The 15814-nt window shown below is 40.2% G+C and overlaps 1 protein-coding gene across 1 annotated transcript in view; it reads right to left on the bottom strand.

The window, feature by feature from the left end:
- EGF (epidermal growth factor) overlaps positions 1-15814 on the bottom strand; it is a gene marked incomplete at both ends in the record, with an annotated part of 32095 nt that overhangs the window by 15051 nt on the left and 1230 nt on the right. Inside the window, 8 exons of the mRNA XM_009869654.1 lie at positions 445-549; positions 2155-2303; positions 4190-4326; positions 5268-5393; positions 6558-6680; positions 9178-9300; positions 10211-10336; positions 15099-15301. Of these exons, the coding sequence (XP_009867956.1) occupies positions 445-549; positions 2155-2303; positions 4190-4326; positions 5268-5393; positions 6558-6680; positions 9178-9300; positions 10211-10336; positions 15099-15301 (1092 nt within the window). The remainder of the gene's footprint in view (positions 1-444; positions 550-2154; positions 2304-4189; positions 4327-5267; positions 5394-6557; positions 6681-9177; positions 9301-10210; positions 10337-15098; positions 15302-15814) is intronic.

Here is a 15814-nt window from a genome sequence, read left to right as displayed (position 1 = left end):
CATTTAAATCAAAGGATCTCCACAACAGTAGGTTCAGTTTAGTTTCCTCAGAAGCTGAAACATGGCCAAAAGAATCCTTTGTAAGCACCGTTGCTTAAAATGCTAACACATTGCTAACAGATATGGAACCATCAAAGTTTGTAATGAGGTGATTACAAATGTCAAGGCAACTTCAGTTGGTTGTGGTTTTTTTGGCTTAAACTGCATACAGTATCTTTAATGTTTCTGGTATTTTTTCAAAATCTGCACAAGAAATGAACATGTCCCAATTCACAAAAGAAACGCAGCGATAAAATATTGAGGATCACACAACTGTGCAAAGCAATGACTATCCTAACATGAAACTAATACCATTTTTGACTGTGAGAAGGACAAGGCTGGCATGCTCATTTTTAAAACACCTCCCTAAGTATTACACAATTAACCACGTTTATCTTTCCTTACTTAGCAAACGGGTGAATGGCAATCCCTCGGGGCTGGGAGATATCCTCCCAGATGATCATTTTTCTTTGCATTCCATTCAGATTGCTTCTTTCAACGCATGCCTTCCTGCAACACACACAGCACTGTTAGGTTCTCCTTGTTATCTTTTAAATTACCTTCTCAGGCAGAGCATATTAATTTTTTTGCATTGGTTTAGTTTAGCACAAAACTGTAATAAATAACTTTACAATGCTAGGAAATAATCCTGCCAATGTGGGATGTCTAGTTGTTTTATCAACAAGTAATTCATGTTACAGCCTCATTATCTGGTCAAGGGCATGATGATAAACTACCTGCTGCTTTGCCAGATACATGAAGCTCTCCTTTTCTGGGCAAATAATGAGTTGGAAGTATGTTTGCTAAGAGGTAAATGTTAGCTTTAAAGGGAGCCAGGAGAAAAAAAACCTCCTAACTCAATGGTATTATCAAATATATAAAGAATTTTGTTAAAGCCTCTTTCATCCAGGATTCACCAAGCATTTTACATGCTATGTCTATTTTAGAGGAAAAAATGAAGCTAAGGCCCTACAATCCTTTAAAAAATCTATGGCAGAGTCAAGTATAGAATCTAAATTGCCAGTCTCCCAACCTGATTTTTTTTTTCCCCGGAAAACTGTACTAATTGCTACAAACTTCACCTTGCCAAACAAATACCAGGTTCTACCGGAAAGCAAGGCTGCAGCCTTCCATGCCTAAGTGAACCTGCAAAGAAAGGTCACACAAAGGTGGAAGGAGAAATACATGCATGCAAATGTGGAGCACAGCAGGTAAATGCCCTGAGTGAGAAGGAAGTGGCAGATACAAATTCATAGCTTTACCCTTGTCTCTCATATTACAGAGACAAGCACGGCAATTTCCCATTTCACAAGAAACACTCAAATATTTATACAAGAGCTCAAATGTATAGACAAGATTGTACCTAATAGCAAGGAATGGATTAGCAGCATATTTTAAAAAGGCTAAGGAGAGTGATCTGGACATTTGAAATCACTATTTATTGACTAATAAATTACAGGTCATACTGAAACTTCATGACTGCTCTTCAAGGAGCAATCATTATATGTCCTGATCGGTCACTGCCTTTTCTCCAAAGGTCTATTTCATTTCACTCTGCATGTAAGGTTAGGTAACAGCTGAAATGTGAAGTCATATGGTCTGCCAGTAGTCATTCCTCTTTTATCAGAGATTATCGGTAAAGACTCTCCATTAGCTTAAAGTGGAATGATTCTAGCTGTTAACAGTGTTGACATCTGCCCAAGATGTGTTTGGTGTAGTAATACTCATTATTTATATATACATAAAGATGTACCTATATATACACACATGCAGTGTATGTATATAAATACAAGCATATACATATATGTATATTCACATGTGCATGTGCACATATGTATATATGGAATACATGCTTTGGACTCCTTGCAACTGAGTCCAAACCCTTGCTTCTTGGAAAGACAAAGATAAAAATACAGTAGCAGGCTTGAAGCGGACTTCTAGCATTTCAATTTTAAAGAACCTTCCAACTGTATATGCTTGAGATTACAGCTACTCAATCAAAATGTGTAGCATTACTGAATTTAGAGTGATATCTCAGCTATTTCTGTATCACCAGTCATTTATTCCAAATATTTTATGGCATGCTTCAACATAAATGCACTGTGGAGCATGTACCCTCTGTCTGTCCAATACAATTTACGGTTAATCCAGTCCACAGCAAGGCCTTCAGGTATATCTGTAGCTTCATGAATAACTTTTTCACGATTTGAGCCATCTTGATTTGCTCGTTCTATCCATTTCAGGGCAGTGTGGGCAAAGTAAATCTGGAAGAAATAACAGATGAGGCGTTATTAGTTCCCATCTCACTTTCTGCTCCATTTCCCTTGTCTAATAGTTCCATGTCTAAAATAACTTTTTCATCTTGAAGGTTCCCTGAACTGCTTATTTACAAAAAGCTGCACAGGTAACCTCTGATCCCTGATCAAACAAAAAGGCACTTATCCTTCAACCAGGATGACTTCTGCAGCCAGCTTGTGCTTAGCTGTAAATCCTGGTTGCCCTATATACAGCCCTCTGAATATCCTGTGGTTTTGTTTCAGCGAGCAGCTACCTTGCATGAAACACAAGTTGATGAAGTAAAAGCAGGAGCAGGCAAAAGATGTTACCATTTCACTGGCTACTCACCTTAAAATTCTCCCCACTCTCCACTTTTTATGTGTGTCAAGTAGCTGAGAAGGGAAAAGGAGTTATGTAATTCTTCTACTATTTTCCTCTTTCAGCCTGCTCTTATCTTAATTTTTTTACCAGGTGTCTATTCAGTAAGGATCTAACATTTCCAGAACAGGCTTCTCACTTTGGGGTCAAAATAAAAGTTCCCTTCTAGTGGGAAAATCAGGCTTGTGTTTTCCAAGCATGGAGGGAAAAAAAAGAATTTTACTTGTATTTTATATCCAGACGGAGCCAAACACTGCACAGCAGAACCGTTTGCAAAGCAACACTAAGGCTTTCTTTGCAAACGGTAACAACAAAATGAATAACTTAACTTTGACCCTAATTATGAGGCCAAACAAAGCAGAAGAGAGGCCTCTGGCATTAAACCAGCTAATTAGGTTATGATGGAAGCCCAGAGCAATGCCGAGCTCCTTGACCTCGCACCTTGGTTCCATGTCGCCAGGACCAGACCACTGCAGCCTGTCCAGCCCTGCTGCTCTTCACCCAGCTCTGTGCTGCCCTTCCTGCCATCACACAGGGCTCCCAGCAGAAGCGGCACGAGAGTGAGCACCCTGTGACACCGGTGAGGCTGATTTACATTCGGCGCAGGGCAGAACAACTGTGCTAGTGCTGCCTATTTCAGGAGCAAGTGGCAGCGTTCCAGCAGCGCCTGGAACGATCCTCCAGTAACGTGGATCTGGTAACATTCGCATTTGTTTAGCTCTGTCTGTCCAGGCCTTGAGAAGTTTCCAGCAACTTAATTGAGCTCCTCGTTAGCTTTCACTGTACCATCCGTTATCTTTTTGTAGCACTTTTATAGTGTAAATAAGTCTCACCACGGGAAAAAAATAACTCTCTGCAAAGCACAGCTGAACTCCTGTTTTTCCTAGCTCTTCAGGCAAGGAGTAGGGCACTGGGATATGGCCACACAGAAGAACAGTTCTTTAAATAAAGACAACTCAGATTTCAACAGCAATATCTTCTAACATGATTAATACATTTTAGAAGAGCAATAATTCCAGCAAGAGTTCATTTGTTTTGTTCTGTAATGTCAGGACATGGGAAGTACTACTTACTAAGATTATTCCTACATTTAACATGGATCATGGGACAGAGCTGTACAGGAAAAAAAAAAAAAAAAAAAAAAAGGATGCCATTGCTTTTACAGTAAAAGAAACAAAATACTTTTCCAGAAAACAGTACTGAAGTCTTAAGGGAGAAAACTACCAATTATTCAAAAGTTCTTTGAAATTACAGTAATGCCTGAGACAAATTTAGGAATCCAAATTCTCTGTGAATTAGCCATGTCAATGTAGAAAGCACATTCAATCAGTAAGGAAAGAACGAAACTCCTCTTTTGCATCCTATACCAGTTGTGCTCCTTGACAGGCAACAGAAAAACGAGCAACACAACGTGTAATCTGGATCACTGACAGCAGAAAGTCCAATCCATTTGTCCTTGCAACACTTCAAAATCCTCTCATTTTTAATGCCTCACCTTATTTTCCACCGGGTCAGAGTCCAGTGCTAAGACTGTTCCCATCTGCCAGTCAAGTAAACTTGCGTAATCTGCTCCATCAAAACTGATCTGGCGGATATCTTGGCCATTTGCAAATAACAAAAATGGCTTAGGACCTGTTGAGGAAAATTTGCACATATGTTAATTCCACTAGGTTCAAAGTGATCTCTAGCTTGCATTACTACCTAATTAACATTGTAGGTAAGTAATGGTAGAAGACAAAATGAGGAACAGAAGCACAAAGAAACTGAGTCTTTTCTCTTACATTACATTTGCCTCAGAAATCAAAAGATAAGGTTGAATACAGATTTTCAGCATCAGTGCCTTGTCCAAGATCAGCCTCAAAAATTGTGATAAGGGCAGTCACTACGCCCTCTGCATTTCACATTGAGTGACGTGGCCTCAAGACAATCTTCATTCTGCATTTTATAGCATCACCATAAATGCTGAAAAACTTGACTTTTCGCACATGAGAAGTCTTTATTGTAAAAGCAAGAAAAATGCCATCCTCCAAAAAATAAAGCTTTTCCTCTATTCTGGAAACAAATCACAAACTGCTCACCAGGGTCTGTCCTTTTCTTAGAAAAAAACAGAAGGGTCTGTAATCCAAACATGCACATCAAATACCTGGGCTTCCTGGGGCCAGCAGGGGAGAAATATTCTTGTAGAGAAGGTCCTTCAACAGAATATTTCCTGCCCTGTTCTCCGAATGTAGACACCTTAGCCCCAACTCTGTAACACTGGGCAGAAACTGCATCCACATTTATGTGAAGGCACAAACCCCTGAATACTGCAGACAGACCTCTGCAGTACAGGAGCCCAGAGTGAAATGCAGAAGTAGGATAATAGACTGACTCATCTGTGAGGGAGACTGAACCATATACTGGTTCTTGTTCTGGTGTATTTCCAAAATAGGTTACTATTCCAAACACCTAATACTTCACAAAGTAACCTAAAAACCAGTCAAAAATGGATCACAATTATGCAATCCTTTTTAAAGGACTCTAATTTTTTTTCTTTTATTGGTAGAAAAATGCAGGCATACCAAGATACTGACCTATAGCAGTGCAGTGCTTTCTATCTCGCTGAAGCTTATATCCAGGAAAACAAGCACACTCCCAGGAGGATGGACTTAAAGAAGAACATATCTGACTACAGCCACCATTGTCTGGAGATGTACAACCTTAAACAGAATATTTGAAAAACTTAATTTTGCCATTCTAATTAAAACAATAAACAACAAAATCAGAGGTGTAAGCAAGAGAATGATTCATTCTGCTTAGGATTTCTGCAGTGCAAAGTATCTCAGTGGCTGATAGGTTTACAAAAAGGCCTCCTGCTGATAGCAGAAGTCTAGTGAAGTGAAAGCAAGTTAGTAGTAACTTCTTCCAGAGCTTTTCCTGAAAATTTGTAACAAAGGTGGGAGGCTGGGATATATGACGAGAACTTCCATGTGTTTGTTATTTCGGAGAACTTGTTCTCCCACACAAATCTCATCCCATCTACAACAGAGTAATAAATTTTACCAGACTTTGCAAGCCATGCAAAGAAACAGAAGTTAATGAGGTTAGGATGGTGAATTAATACCTTCTGACATAGCAAGCCAAGATTTCATATGAAAATTCTTTCTTCTTGGGGCTGTACAATGGTTACAGCCTCAATGCCAACCCAAGCATACTCAGTGGAGTGTCCCTAGTAAAACAGTAACATTGACTGAAGCTATGGATACAGTAGAGTCCATGACACATAATGTATGTAAAAGGGAAAGGGAATTTTTCAAGGTGTAAGGTTGGCATTAATAGAGTTATCTTGATCACTAACACTGAAAAGATATAGTTGAAAAGCAACAGTCCCCTGAGTTTGGAAAGCTTGCTGGAATGGGGTATGACAGATAAGTGGGCGTAGCAGCTTCAATATTCTGAATGCAAACATTCAAGCTGTGGGCAATTAGATGAAAATGCTGTAAATTAGAGTGACTCTGAACCTGCACAATGTCAATAAAGTCATATTCAGATTTCACTCAAGCCCTGATTTTGTACCCATATTTTCATTCAAATGTAAATTTTATCTGTCTTCTGCAACAAACATCTGGTAGGTGTCTTGATCTTTGCTGACAGCAAAAGAATTTGACCTGCAAATGTTGGATGTTGCTATTTAGAAATATCTACTAAAAATTGAAGACAAATATTGCTCTCCCCAGCACTCAAAGCGCCTGAAGTTCCATTGCCTCCTATCTTGTACAATCATTTACTTCTGTGAAAAGTCAGTGTAAAATTTACTTCTGGTGCTCATTGCCAAGAATAAACAGAGTTTGGCAGTCACTACAGCTAGAAAAACTGTTACTTACCTGTGCATGCTTTGCCGTCCACTTTGAGCACAGATCCTTCAGGACAAAAGCAAACAGGCCCTTTAGATGTTTGAAGGCAACCATGGCTACATTCGGTGTCATTGCTTGTACAGGAAACTAGCTCTACAGTAATTTAAAGAGAAAAGAAACCTTAAATTATGATAATTTTTTTTAATAAGCCCCCAAAAGAGATGTTAACACTTTCTTCAACAGCAAAAGAAAGAAAAAAGAAAAAAACGTGATGTTGAGAGCACAACACTTCTATGGTCTTTCTAGGGTTTGTTTTGGTTTGCTTTCATTAAAAAAAAAAAAAATAATTTCATACCATCTCATAATTATAGTAAAGAAGAAAGCCAAAACTGCTGGATCCTTAAGCCATTATACTGAACGGCTTTAAATTTTCCAAAACTGTATGAAGATGTGTTATCAAAATAGAAATAATTTAGAAAAGGTGGTGGTTTTTTAACATTCCATGAAAAATAAATCAGTAGAAAACTACAAGAAAGTTATACTGAAAGAATAAGCAGAATGAGGAAAAATTACTCTCCTAATGCTCCAAGGGTTACAGAGCTAGAATCAATGAAAACGGGAGATGAACCTTCCAGAAATAAAGCTATGACCCTTAGTGGCAATTTTTGAAGCTGTAGGGGGCAAAACCATCTGAGGACCTGGCAATAGCTTTTCTTTACTTTCCATTATAATTGTTGGTGTGCTAACATTTTTTTGAGTACTTCTTTAATGCAATTTCGCAGGATATGCTCATTCCACTTTCCATATTGCAGCACTGTATCTCTTTGTGCCAACTCCGGCGTCATATGGCAACTTCCTCTGCAAGACTGGAACTAATGCAAGTTTTCCACAGCTGCTTCACTGGATCAACTGCATACACTGGCTTAAATGGTGCATAGCTGTTGCAAATATTGCTCCTCCATGGCAATTGCACTCCAGACCAGATTGTTCTACCCCCTTGAGCAGTGAAGAGGGTCAAGAAACTGGTTTTGTGTTTCTTTCTGATCAGAGCTTGTGGCCTTAAATGAAGAGCTTTGCAAAGGACTTGGAGGACAAAGCATCAAACTGTCTGGTCAACATGTGAGCTTCTCACCTTGCAGCTCTTCCTCTTTCTCTCAAGTTGTGTAGCTGGTGACATATCTTGCCTTGTGGTGCAGTAGTTAAGAAGTCATACTGTTCATGCAGAATCCCTAGCCTGTGTTAGGAAAACATTATTTTCTGTCTAATTTGAGCCACTCAAAACGAAGGTATATAGTTCAAGCTAGTCATCCAGAGTAGGACTGAGTTGCACAGTGTCTAGGTGTTATTTTGGACACAAAAGGATATCACACATCTCAATAGCCTCTGGCTGCAGGTCTGCCATTGGTCTTCTGTCACATCCAGCTGCCTTCTCAAGCTGCCACACACCCTCTGGACCCCCATGTTTGCATCACTGAATCCTGCTCCTGACTCCCTCTTATTAGAGAGGGAGAAGTGACTCTTGGAGGTCTAAAACAGATAGATTGACTGCTGGAGTCTAACAGACTCTATGGCTACATTTACTCTCTAGTAGTGATATTTAATACACCTTATGTCCTGAATCTTCCATGGTCCAGACTGCATTCATTGGTGTGCACTGGCACTTCTACCTGGGGCATATACCAATGTTTTATTTCCACCGAAATGAGGTAGAAGAACCTTTGTCTGTGTCTAAATTTCACTTCATTATGAATTTCCCTTTCATTACGAAATACGAAAGCAACTGGGAGTATCCCCAGACCTTAGACCTGGGATTTAACTCATGGTTTATGTTCTCAATTTACTTCAGAAATGCTTAATTCATCTGTAGGTTGAATATACACAGTGCTGCATAAAGGGAGAAGAAAACCTTTCACCTCTGACTCTCACTATGGCTAAAGCTTAATGACAGGAAGATCTTTGGTTTTTTCCTACACTTCCCTGTGTTCTCTACATTTAGTTTCTTCACATTTATCCAGCTTCAGAGAGCTTCCTGCTTTACATGCCTATGTTATATGGATAAGTTCTCTCACGCATAGTTCTTATACACAACTGAACTGATAAAAGGAAAAAAAACAAACCACAAGTACAGCAGATCCCCAGAATAAACAACTTTATGAGTAGTGTGTGTCTTACTTGTTGTAAACACATGCATATGCATTTAATTTCCTTAATGTCTTGCACATTAGCAATGCTATCAACCCTAATCTGAAGAGAGAAACGATGATGCTGTAAGCTTCTCCTTCAGAGACTGCAAATTCTTAGGCAAGATAACAACACAGAGCCAAATTCAGAAACTGCATTTAAAAAGATGTAACTGCTCATCCATCTGGAATGTGTAACAGAGACTAATCTGGGCGAAGAGGTCTCTCTGGAGATCCGATTTTTAAATTTTTTTTCCTCCTGAAGAGGCTTACTTGATTATTCATGTTTAACTTAAATATCCTTAAAGATGATATCTGAATTTGTTTCACTCAGTTTATGCTGTTCCTACTTACATAGTAAAGGATTGGAAACGAGCAATACAAGGCATAAAACTTCCAGTGCTTCCAGCATTAAAGGTGGATTCTCCCCAGTACGACATTCAAAGTGTTTATGTATTCTTGCTGCTTACCATGACATGTTTTCCTATCAGGCAACAGAGCAAAACCTCTTGGGCAGGTGCAGTAGTAGGAACCAGGGATGTTCACACAGCCCAAAGTACAGCCATGATTCCAGAAGCCACATTCATTGATATCTGCCAGCAGAAGCACTTGTTATGTCAGAATAATGTCATCAACCAGCATCAGGGCATTAGATTAATGAAAGAAACTAGAAGTTTGCAAGAAATACCTCTTTTCCCCATTCATTTTACAAAAATATTTTGGTCCTAGTAAATGATAAAATTCAAATAAGCTTTAAAAACCTTCTAGCGAAACTTACTCATGCAGCATAGGTGCCTAGAAGAATTTCAAAAGTAAGCCTTTCCATACAGATTCCAGTGTCAGTTAAATTCTGTGTGCACCCGAAAAATGTACAGTAGACGCTTTCTTCAGACAAAAAATTCTTTTAAAAAATTTGACTCCAGCATGACTTAAGTAAAATTCTCATGGCACAGGTACAATTTAGAAGTTAAAATTCAAAAAGCAGTTCTGGTCAATTTCCTCATAACTGGATGGCTGCTGCTCAGGCAGGTCTGTAAATCTTGTAAACTAGGAATGTTGATGTCTTTATGTCTTTTCACATCTGGTCATGTAGTGAAAAAGATGTTTCTAAAAGTGATATGTTAACAATTATTAATAGTAATGTGAGATTTCTATTAAAATATTTAGAAGCATGTTAAGAATTTGTGTCTTTTTTGATCGTGGGACTTAAGACACTGTCTTGTTGCAGGACTTTCAATGTTTCACCTACAACCATGTCTACTTATCTGAAGCTCCTTTAACTACTCAGGTTAAGACCAAAATTTCTTGCAAGAATAGCACTTGCAACACTTTCACAGGTCTTCCTTTACACTGTTTCAGAATCTAGAAGAATACAAAACTCAAATGGTATAACTCAAATTTTTAAGACCTCAGAGTGTATTTGCATACTCAGGATATGAGTGAAGTAAAGGAACAGGAGAATTTTTTCATGTGAAAAAAGCTGATGGGAGAATCATGTATTACCTTCACAAAACTGTTTATTTCGACTTAAAATAAAGCCACTTGAACATTTGCACCAATGGGTCCTTGAGTCTGGCCTGCAGATTCTTCTTCTGCACTTTTCTTTGTTCAGATCACAGATTCCTTTTTCTGGAAGAACAAATATAGTGTAAATGTAATGGAGTTCTTATCCCATCAATCTTCAAGGAGAAATTGTTTTGAACAAAGATGCTCAGTGATGTGTTGTCTTTTCCAGTGCTACTTGCTCAACTCAAGGAACTTCTCAGTAATAGAGAATAATTTCTGTTATTTTCTCTTGGCAAAATCAGGCCCAAAAGTCACTATAAAAATGAAAGTACTTGGAAGACTGAGAGTAGGTCTGTGAAAATAATCATTTCTGGCTCCATGTCAGCACAAGCTGATCTAAAGAGAGCCTGAAGTAGAGGATGGTTTAGTCTGGGTGCATACCTACAGTGACTATGAAAGTGAAAACTCTGTGTAGCAGGCTTCATATATTGGCTGAGTCATTGCTCTCAAACAGTTGTGGTCAACGGCTTGATGTTCAAGAGGACACCAGTGATAAGTGGCACTCCTCAGGGTTTGGTTCCAGGACCAGTGCTGTCTAACATTTTTATCCACGACACGGACAGTGGGATTGAGTGCACTCTCAGCAAGTTTGCTGATGACACAGAGCTGTGTGGTGCAGAGGGACCTTGACAGGCTAGAGAGGTGGGCACGTGTAAACCTCATGAAGTTCAATAAGGCCTAGTGCAGGGTCCCGCATATGGGTCAGGGCAACCCCCGGTATCAATACAGGCTGAGAGATGAAGGGATTGAGAACAGCCCTGCAGAGGACTGGGGTGTTGGTAGATGAAAAACTGAGCATGAGCTAGCAATGTGTGCTCACAGCCCAGAAAGCCAATCTCATCCTGGGCCTCATCCAAAGAAGTGTGGCCAGCCGGTAAAGAGAGGTGATTCTACTCCTCCGCTCTGCTCTTGTGAGACCCCACCTGCAGTCCTATGCTCAGCTCTGGGACCCCCAGCATAAGAAGGACACGGAGCTGCTCGAGCAAGTCTAAATGAGGGGCACAAAGTTGATCAGAGGGTTGGGAGCATCTCCCCTATGAGTACAGGATGAAAGAGTTGGGGTTATTCAGTGTGAAGAAGAGAAGGTTCTGGGGAGACCTTACAGCAGCCTTCCAGTCTTTAAAGGGGCCTACAGGAAGGAAAGGGAGGGACTCGCTATAAGAGAGTGTAGTGATAGGACAAGAGGTAACAGTTTCAAACAGAAAAAGGGTAGATTTAGACGAGATATTAGGAAGAAATTCTTGCAAGGGTGGTGAGACGCTGGAACAGGTTGCCCAGTAAAGCTGTGGATGACCCCTCCATGGAAATGTTCAAGATCAGGTTGGGCGGGAGTTTGAGCAATCTGCTCTAGTGGATGGTGTTCCTGCCTATGGCAGGGAAATTGGAACTAGCTGATTTTTAAGGTCTCTTCCAATACAAACCATTCTATGATTCAGAGGCTGCCAGTCCTGCATAGTACTATACATTACCAGGCTCTGTAGAACACTTAGAAAGAGAATCACAGAATTGCCTAGATTAGCAAAGACCTTTAAGATCAATAAGCCCAACCATCAACCCAACACTGATAAGTCCTCATCTAAACCATATCCCTAAGCACAAGGTCTACCTGACTCATAAATACCTGCAGGGACAGGGACTCCGTCAGTGCCCTGAGCAACCTGTTCCAATGTCTGATAACCCTTCCAGTAAAGAAATTCTTCATAATATCGAATCTAAACTTCGCTTGGCACGACTTGAGGCCATTTCCTCTTGTCCTATCACTTGTTACTTGGTTGAACAGATCGATCCCCAGACAGCAATCCTGTTCCAGACAGCAATCCTGTTTTCCCCAGCCTGCACATCACCGCAGGTCAAAAGGACAAGCATAAGAGGTCCTCCAGCCCTGGGAGACAACCTCAGTCCAGCCACATCTCAACACAAACACAGAGACACTCGTTTGTGCTCAGGGAGGGGCTGCACTGGAGTGAGCGAGAGCCCTCCTACAACAGTGAGAGACTGAGGTATGGAGGGAGGCAGGCTGGGAGGTGCTGGCAGGCAGTGTCTCCTGCAGCCTACTGGGTGCTGGCTTGCCCTTCCCCTTCCCCGGGGGGTCCCCACACACCCTGACCACTGTGCCCCTACATCACATCCCTCCCTGGGGCCAGTCTGTGGCCGGGGTGAGCCATGTAGAGCCACAGGTGAGGCAGAGATGTGCTGATTTGAAATGAATGGTGACTAAGTAATGAATCACAAAATTTTTAAGGTAATCTTTTCTGGAAGAACAACCTTTACAAACTATACTTTCTAGTCAATTTGGTTTTTGTGGGGTTTTTTCCCCTCCCACCACCTCTTTTATATGGAAATGGATATTCTCAGTAATACCCTGATGCTGGTATGTTACACTTGAAGGAAACACAACAGAATTCCTCAGAAAAAAAATTCTGATTCTACTGAACATCATTAATCTGCCAGAGAATATACTTTAAAAAATTCCAAAGGCAGTCTCTGAGATTTTACGGTAATTAAGGTATTTTATGAGCCATTAATACAAGTGCGAAGAACATTCCAGCAGGCATTTATAAATGCACATATCATCAAATCTAGGGTTAGCTGTCAAAGAGAGCTGAGATAAATTAGAGGCCATCTTCCAGATACTGCCATACTGAAGTTGTGGGGGGTTACAGCAAACCCGTAGCTGAATAAGATTCTTCTGTGTCCTTATTGGCTCTGACCAATCTAGGGAAGTCTTTTGAAAGAGAAAGGGAAGAGGGGGACATGAGGAATTTAAGTAGTAAAGTAAATAATCCAAATTCCATTAAAAAAATCAAATCATGTCAGTTGAACACTTCTCATCAGTTCCCTTTTCATCTGAGAGAACTCGCTATCTGCTTTAAAGAAGCCCCGATAATTCACAGCAGACACTACATTGCAACCTACATTTTCTTAGCTTGTACAGAGCATCCAATTAGACTAGGTATGCTTTTATCTCCAGGTTTCTCTGTTGTAAGATCAGCTATAAATCTCATTTGTACTGCAGACTCATTAGTCCTCCTTTTATCCCAGTCCTTGCACTGGATAAGCCAAGCAATGTACATGCAAAGTCCATAAGGTTCATCTGGATTCTGCCTGTTAAGCTTCTTTCTACTCCATCACTTCCCAGACATTTTTACAAGAAGATATTTGGAACAAAAAAAAAAGTCTACTGCTGACAACAATTACCGTCATACAAAAATTTACTAAACATATTGGAAACATAGGGGTATATGCTGTAAGGCATTTACTGAAAAAGGTGGAGAAACTCTCTTTCGAGTGGAAAAAGAAACAGCTGAAAGCAGCATGTTCTTCTGAGAGAACAGTAAAAGCGTAGTGCCCCTAGTCAACGAAATTACGCTACACCCTCTTATGGAGAGGACATATGTAACACAACCAGTAGCCCCTGATGATTATTTCTTCCTCTCCACCCTCATGCTTATGCAGACGTAGTGACAGACACCTGAGGAGGCCTCATGAGACCTTCCAAATCTCACTGTAACAACCCTGAGATGTGTGGACATGCCACCCTCTGCACTACAAAAGTATCCTTCCCCGGTTACTCTGTGAGACCACCAAACATGTCAGCAGAATAAAGTGTTTCCATTTGCCAGGATGACTGTTTTCCTTGAAGGAAGCCCAGAGCAGGTGTTGTCTTCAAATGGAGGCCCCCTGTGTTTACAAGTGCAGGTTTGATACCAGCAACACTTTCTCTTCTGTATATCAACAGCTCTTTCCACTGCAAACAAAGCATTTGAAGGGGAAAGTTCCCCCAAAGATTTTGATTTTTCGCACTCAGACCAGCCTTCAGAAAGGACAGACAGCATAGTGCTGTATAAATCTGTTGGCTGACATGAAGAAAAATAAAACCTATTTTATAGTAGGTATTTAGAAAAGGTTCAACAGAGATATTTACAGTTTCATTTTTGCTCACACGAACAAACACTGCTTTCTACTCATGTCTTCCTCGTAACACTGGGAACCCATGGCCTTCTTCCCTTGTGAATTCTGCAATCACTGCCCAGCACACAAATGCCTCTATGCTGTTTGCTCAGTTTTTCGTATCCAAACAAAGCTGGTGACAATATCCTGTCTGCTTTCCAGAGATCAGAGAACAAGGCATTACTTCCCCTGGACATGTCCCACTTCCTACTGCCTTAGCAGGAATCCTCAAGAAGGGTGAACTATCCCTAGTCACCTATGTTCATTTTCTGATCTGCAGTGAAAAGCAGTGACACAATCACCTCATACTCTAGGCTTCAACTGAGATCAGTTAAATAGGCCCAAGGCTCTTATTTCATAGTTATATGGCAATGTTAGCCTGTCTAAAACACATTGACTCTAAATCCAGTCATTTCACAGGAACACTGAGACTATCACTTGTAGAAGATACAATGAATTAAGATCCTTCAGTGTCATAATAAGCAGAGGTGTTTAGATGCACATTAGAATAAAACTTCCAGAAGGGAAAAGACATTTGAAGAAGATAATCTATATGGACCATTAAAAAGCTCTATGCTTTGTGCATTTAGCAGCAAAGCATAAAAACATCTCTGCATAAACAAAAGGAAGAGATCGAGAAAATCACATTTATTTGCATATGTATTTAGACTAATGAAATGAACAACTCTTGCTCAGCACACTTCTAGCCTGGTACTCCAGCTGGAGTTACATGGATCGCTGAAGCTAAAGGAAAGGTTTTCCTTGGCTTCACTGAGCCCTGGAATTTTGACCAAAAAAAATATTACTCTGAAAAATAAGAGTGTATGGCATTATTATTCTCACACATACAACTGAATCATTACTGTTTACTTACCAAAATCCTGAGAATCTCTTCTTGCACCTGGCTGTTTAAATGGATGTACCACTTTTATCTCCGCTGGTGGAAAAAATGATAGCTTCAGGCTAATTGTGACTACAACTTTTCCAGTATACTTATTGACTCTCCATATCATACCAGATTTCAACTCTGAATAGTACAGGTGCTCAGCAAAGAGAGACATACCAAGCAACTGATGCCTACAACAAAAAGAAGATAACACAAAGTGATGTGTTACCTGATCCCTACACATTCATACATTTTCTAAGCATCTAGTTCAGTTCAGTTCACTGTAAACAACCTTTCTTTGTATTCTTATATATATATTATATCCTGTATATATGAGAATCAGATGAGGTGCCAGAGACATTCCCAAATAATCCAGCACCCAGCCTCCTGCAAGAAATAGATGCAAAATGGATAACCTGCGTTTCTCACAGCTTATATGAGCTGTTGTTCAAGACTGACTCAACTGACAGAGAACACCTAGTTATCACCCTGCTTCTGGTTAACTCAGCAACTAAAATGGAAACATGCTTTGTTGAAGAATGTAAGTCAGGTAAGTTCCCTCATTCCCAATTTCTAGTGCCTCTCTCATACTTCTGACTGTCTCAGGAAGTCAGGGGGGAGATGGAAGGGTAGGGATAGGGCTGCTTCTCCTTTTGCAGGTATGTAACTTCCATTCACTGGTGAGTTATAGCAGCCAGCAGGGA

Source organism: Apaloderma vittatum, unplaced genomic scaffold (genome assembly GCF_000703405.1).
Source record: "Apaloderma vittatum isolate BGI_N311 unplaced genomic scaffold, ASM70340v1 scaffold19615, whole genome shotgun sequence".
NCBI classification, from domain to species: domain Eukaryota; kingdom Metazoa; phylum Chordata; class Aves; order Trogoniformes; family Trogonidae; genus Apaloderma; species Apaloderma vittatum.
This window is presented reverse-complemented; position numbering and strand designations above follow the sequence as displayed.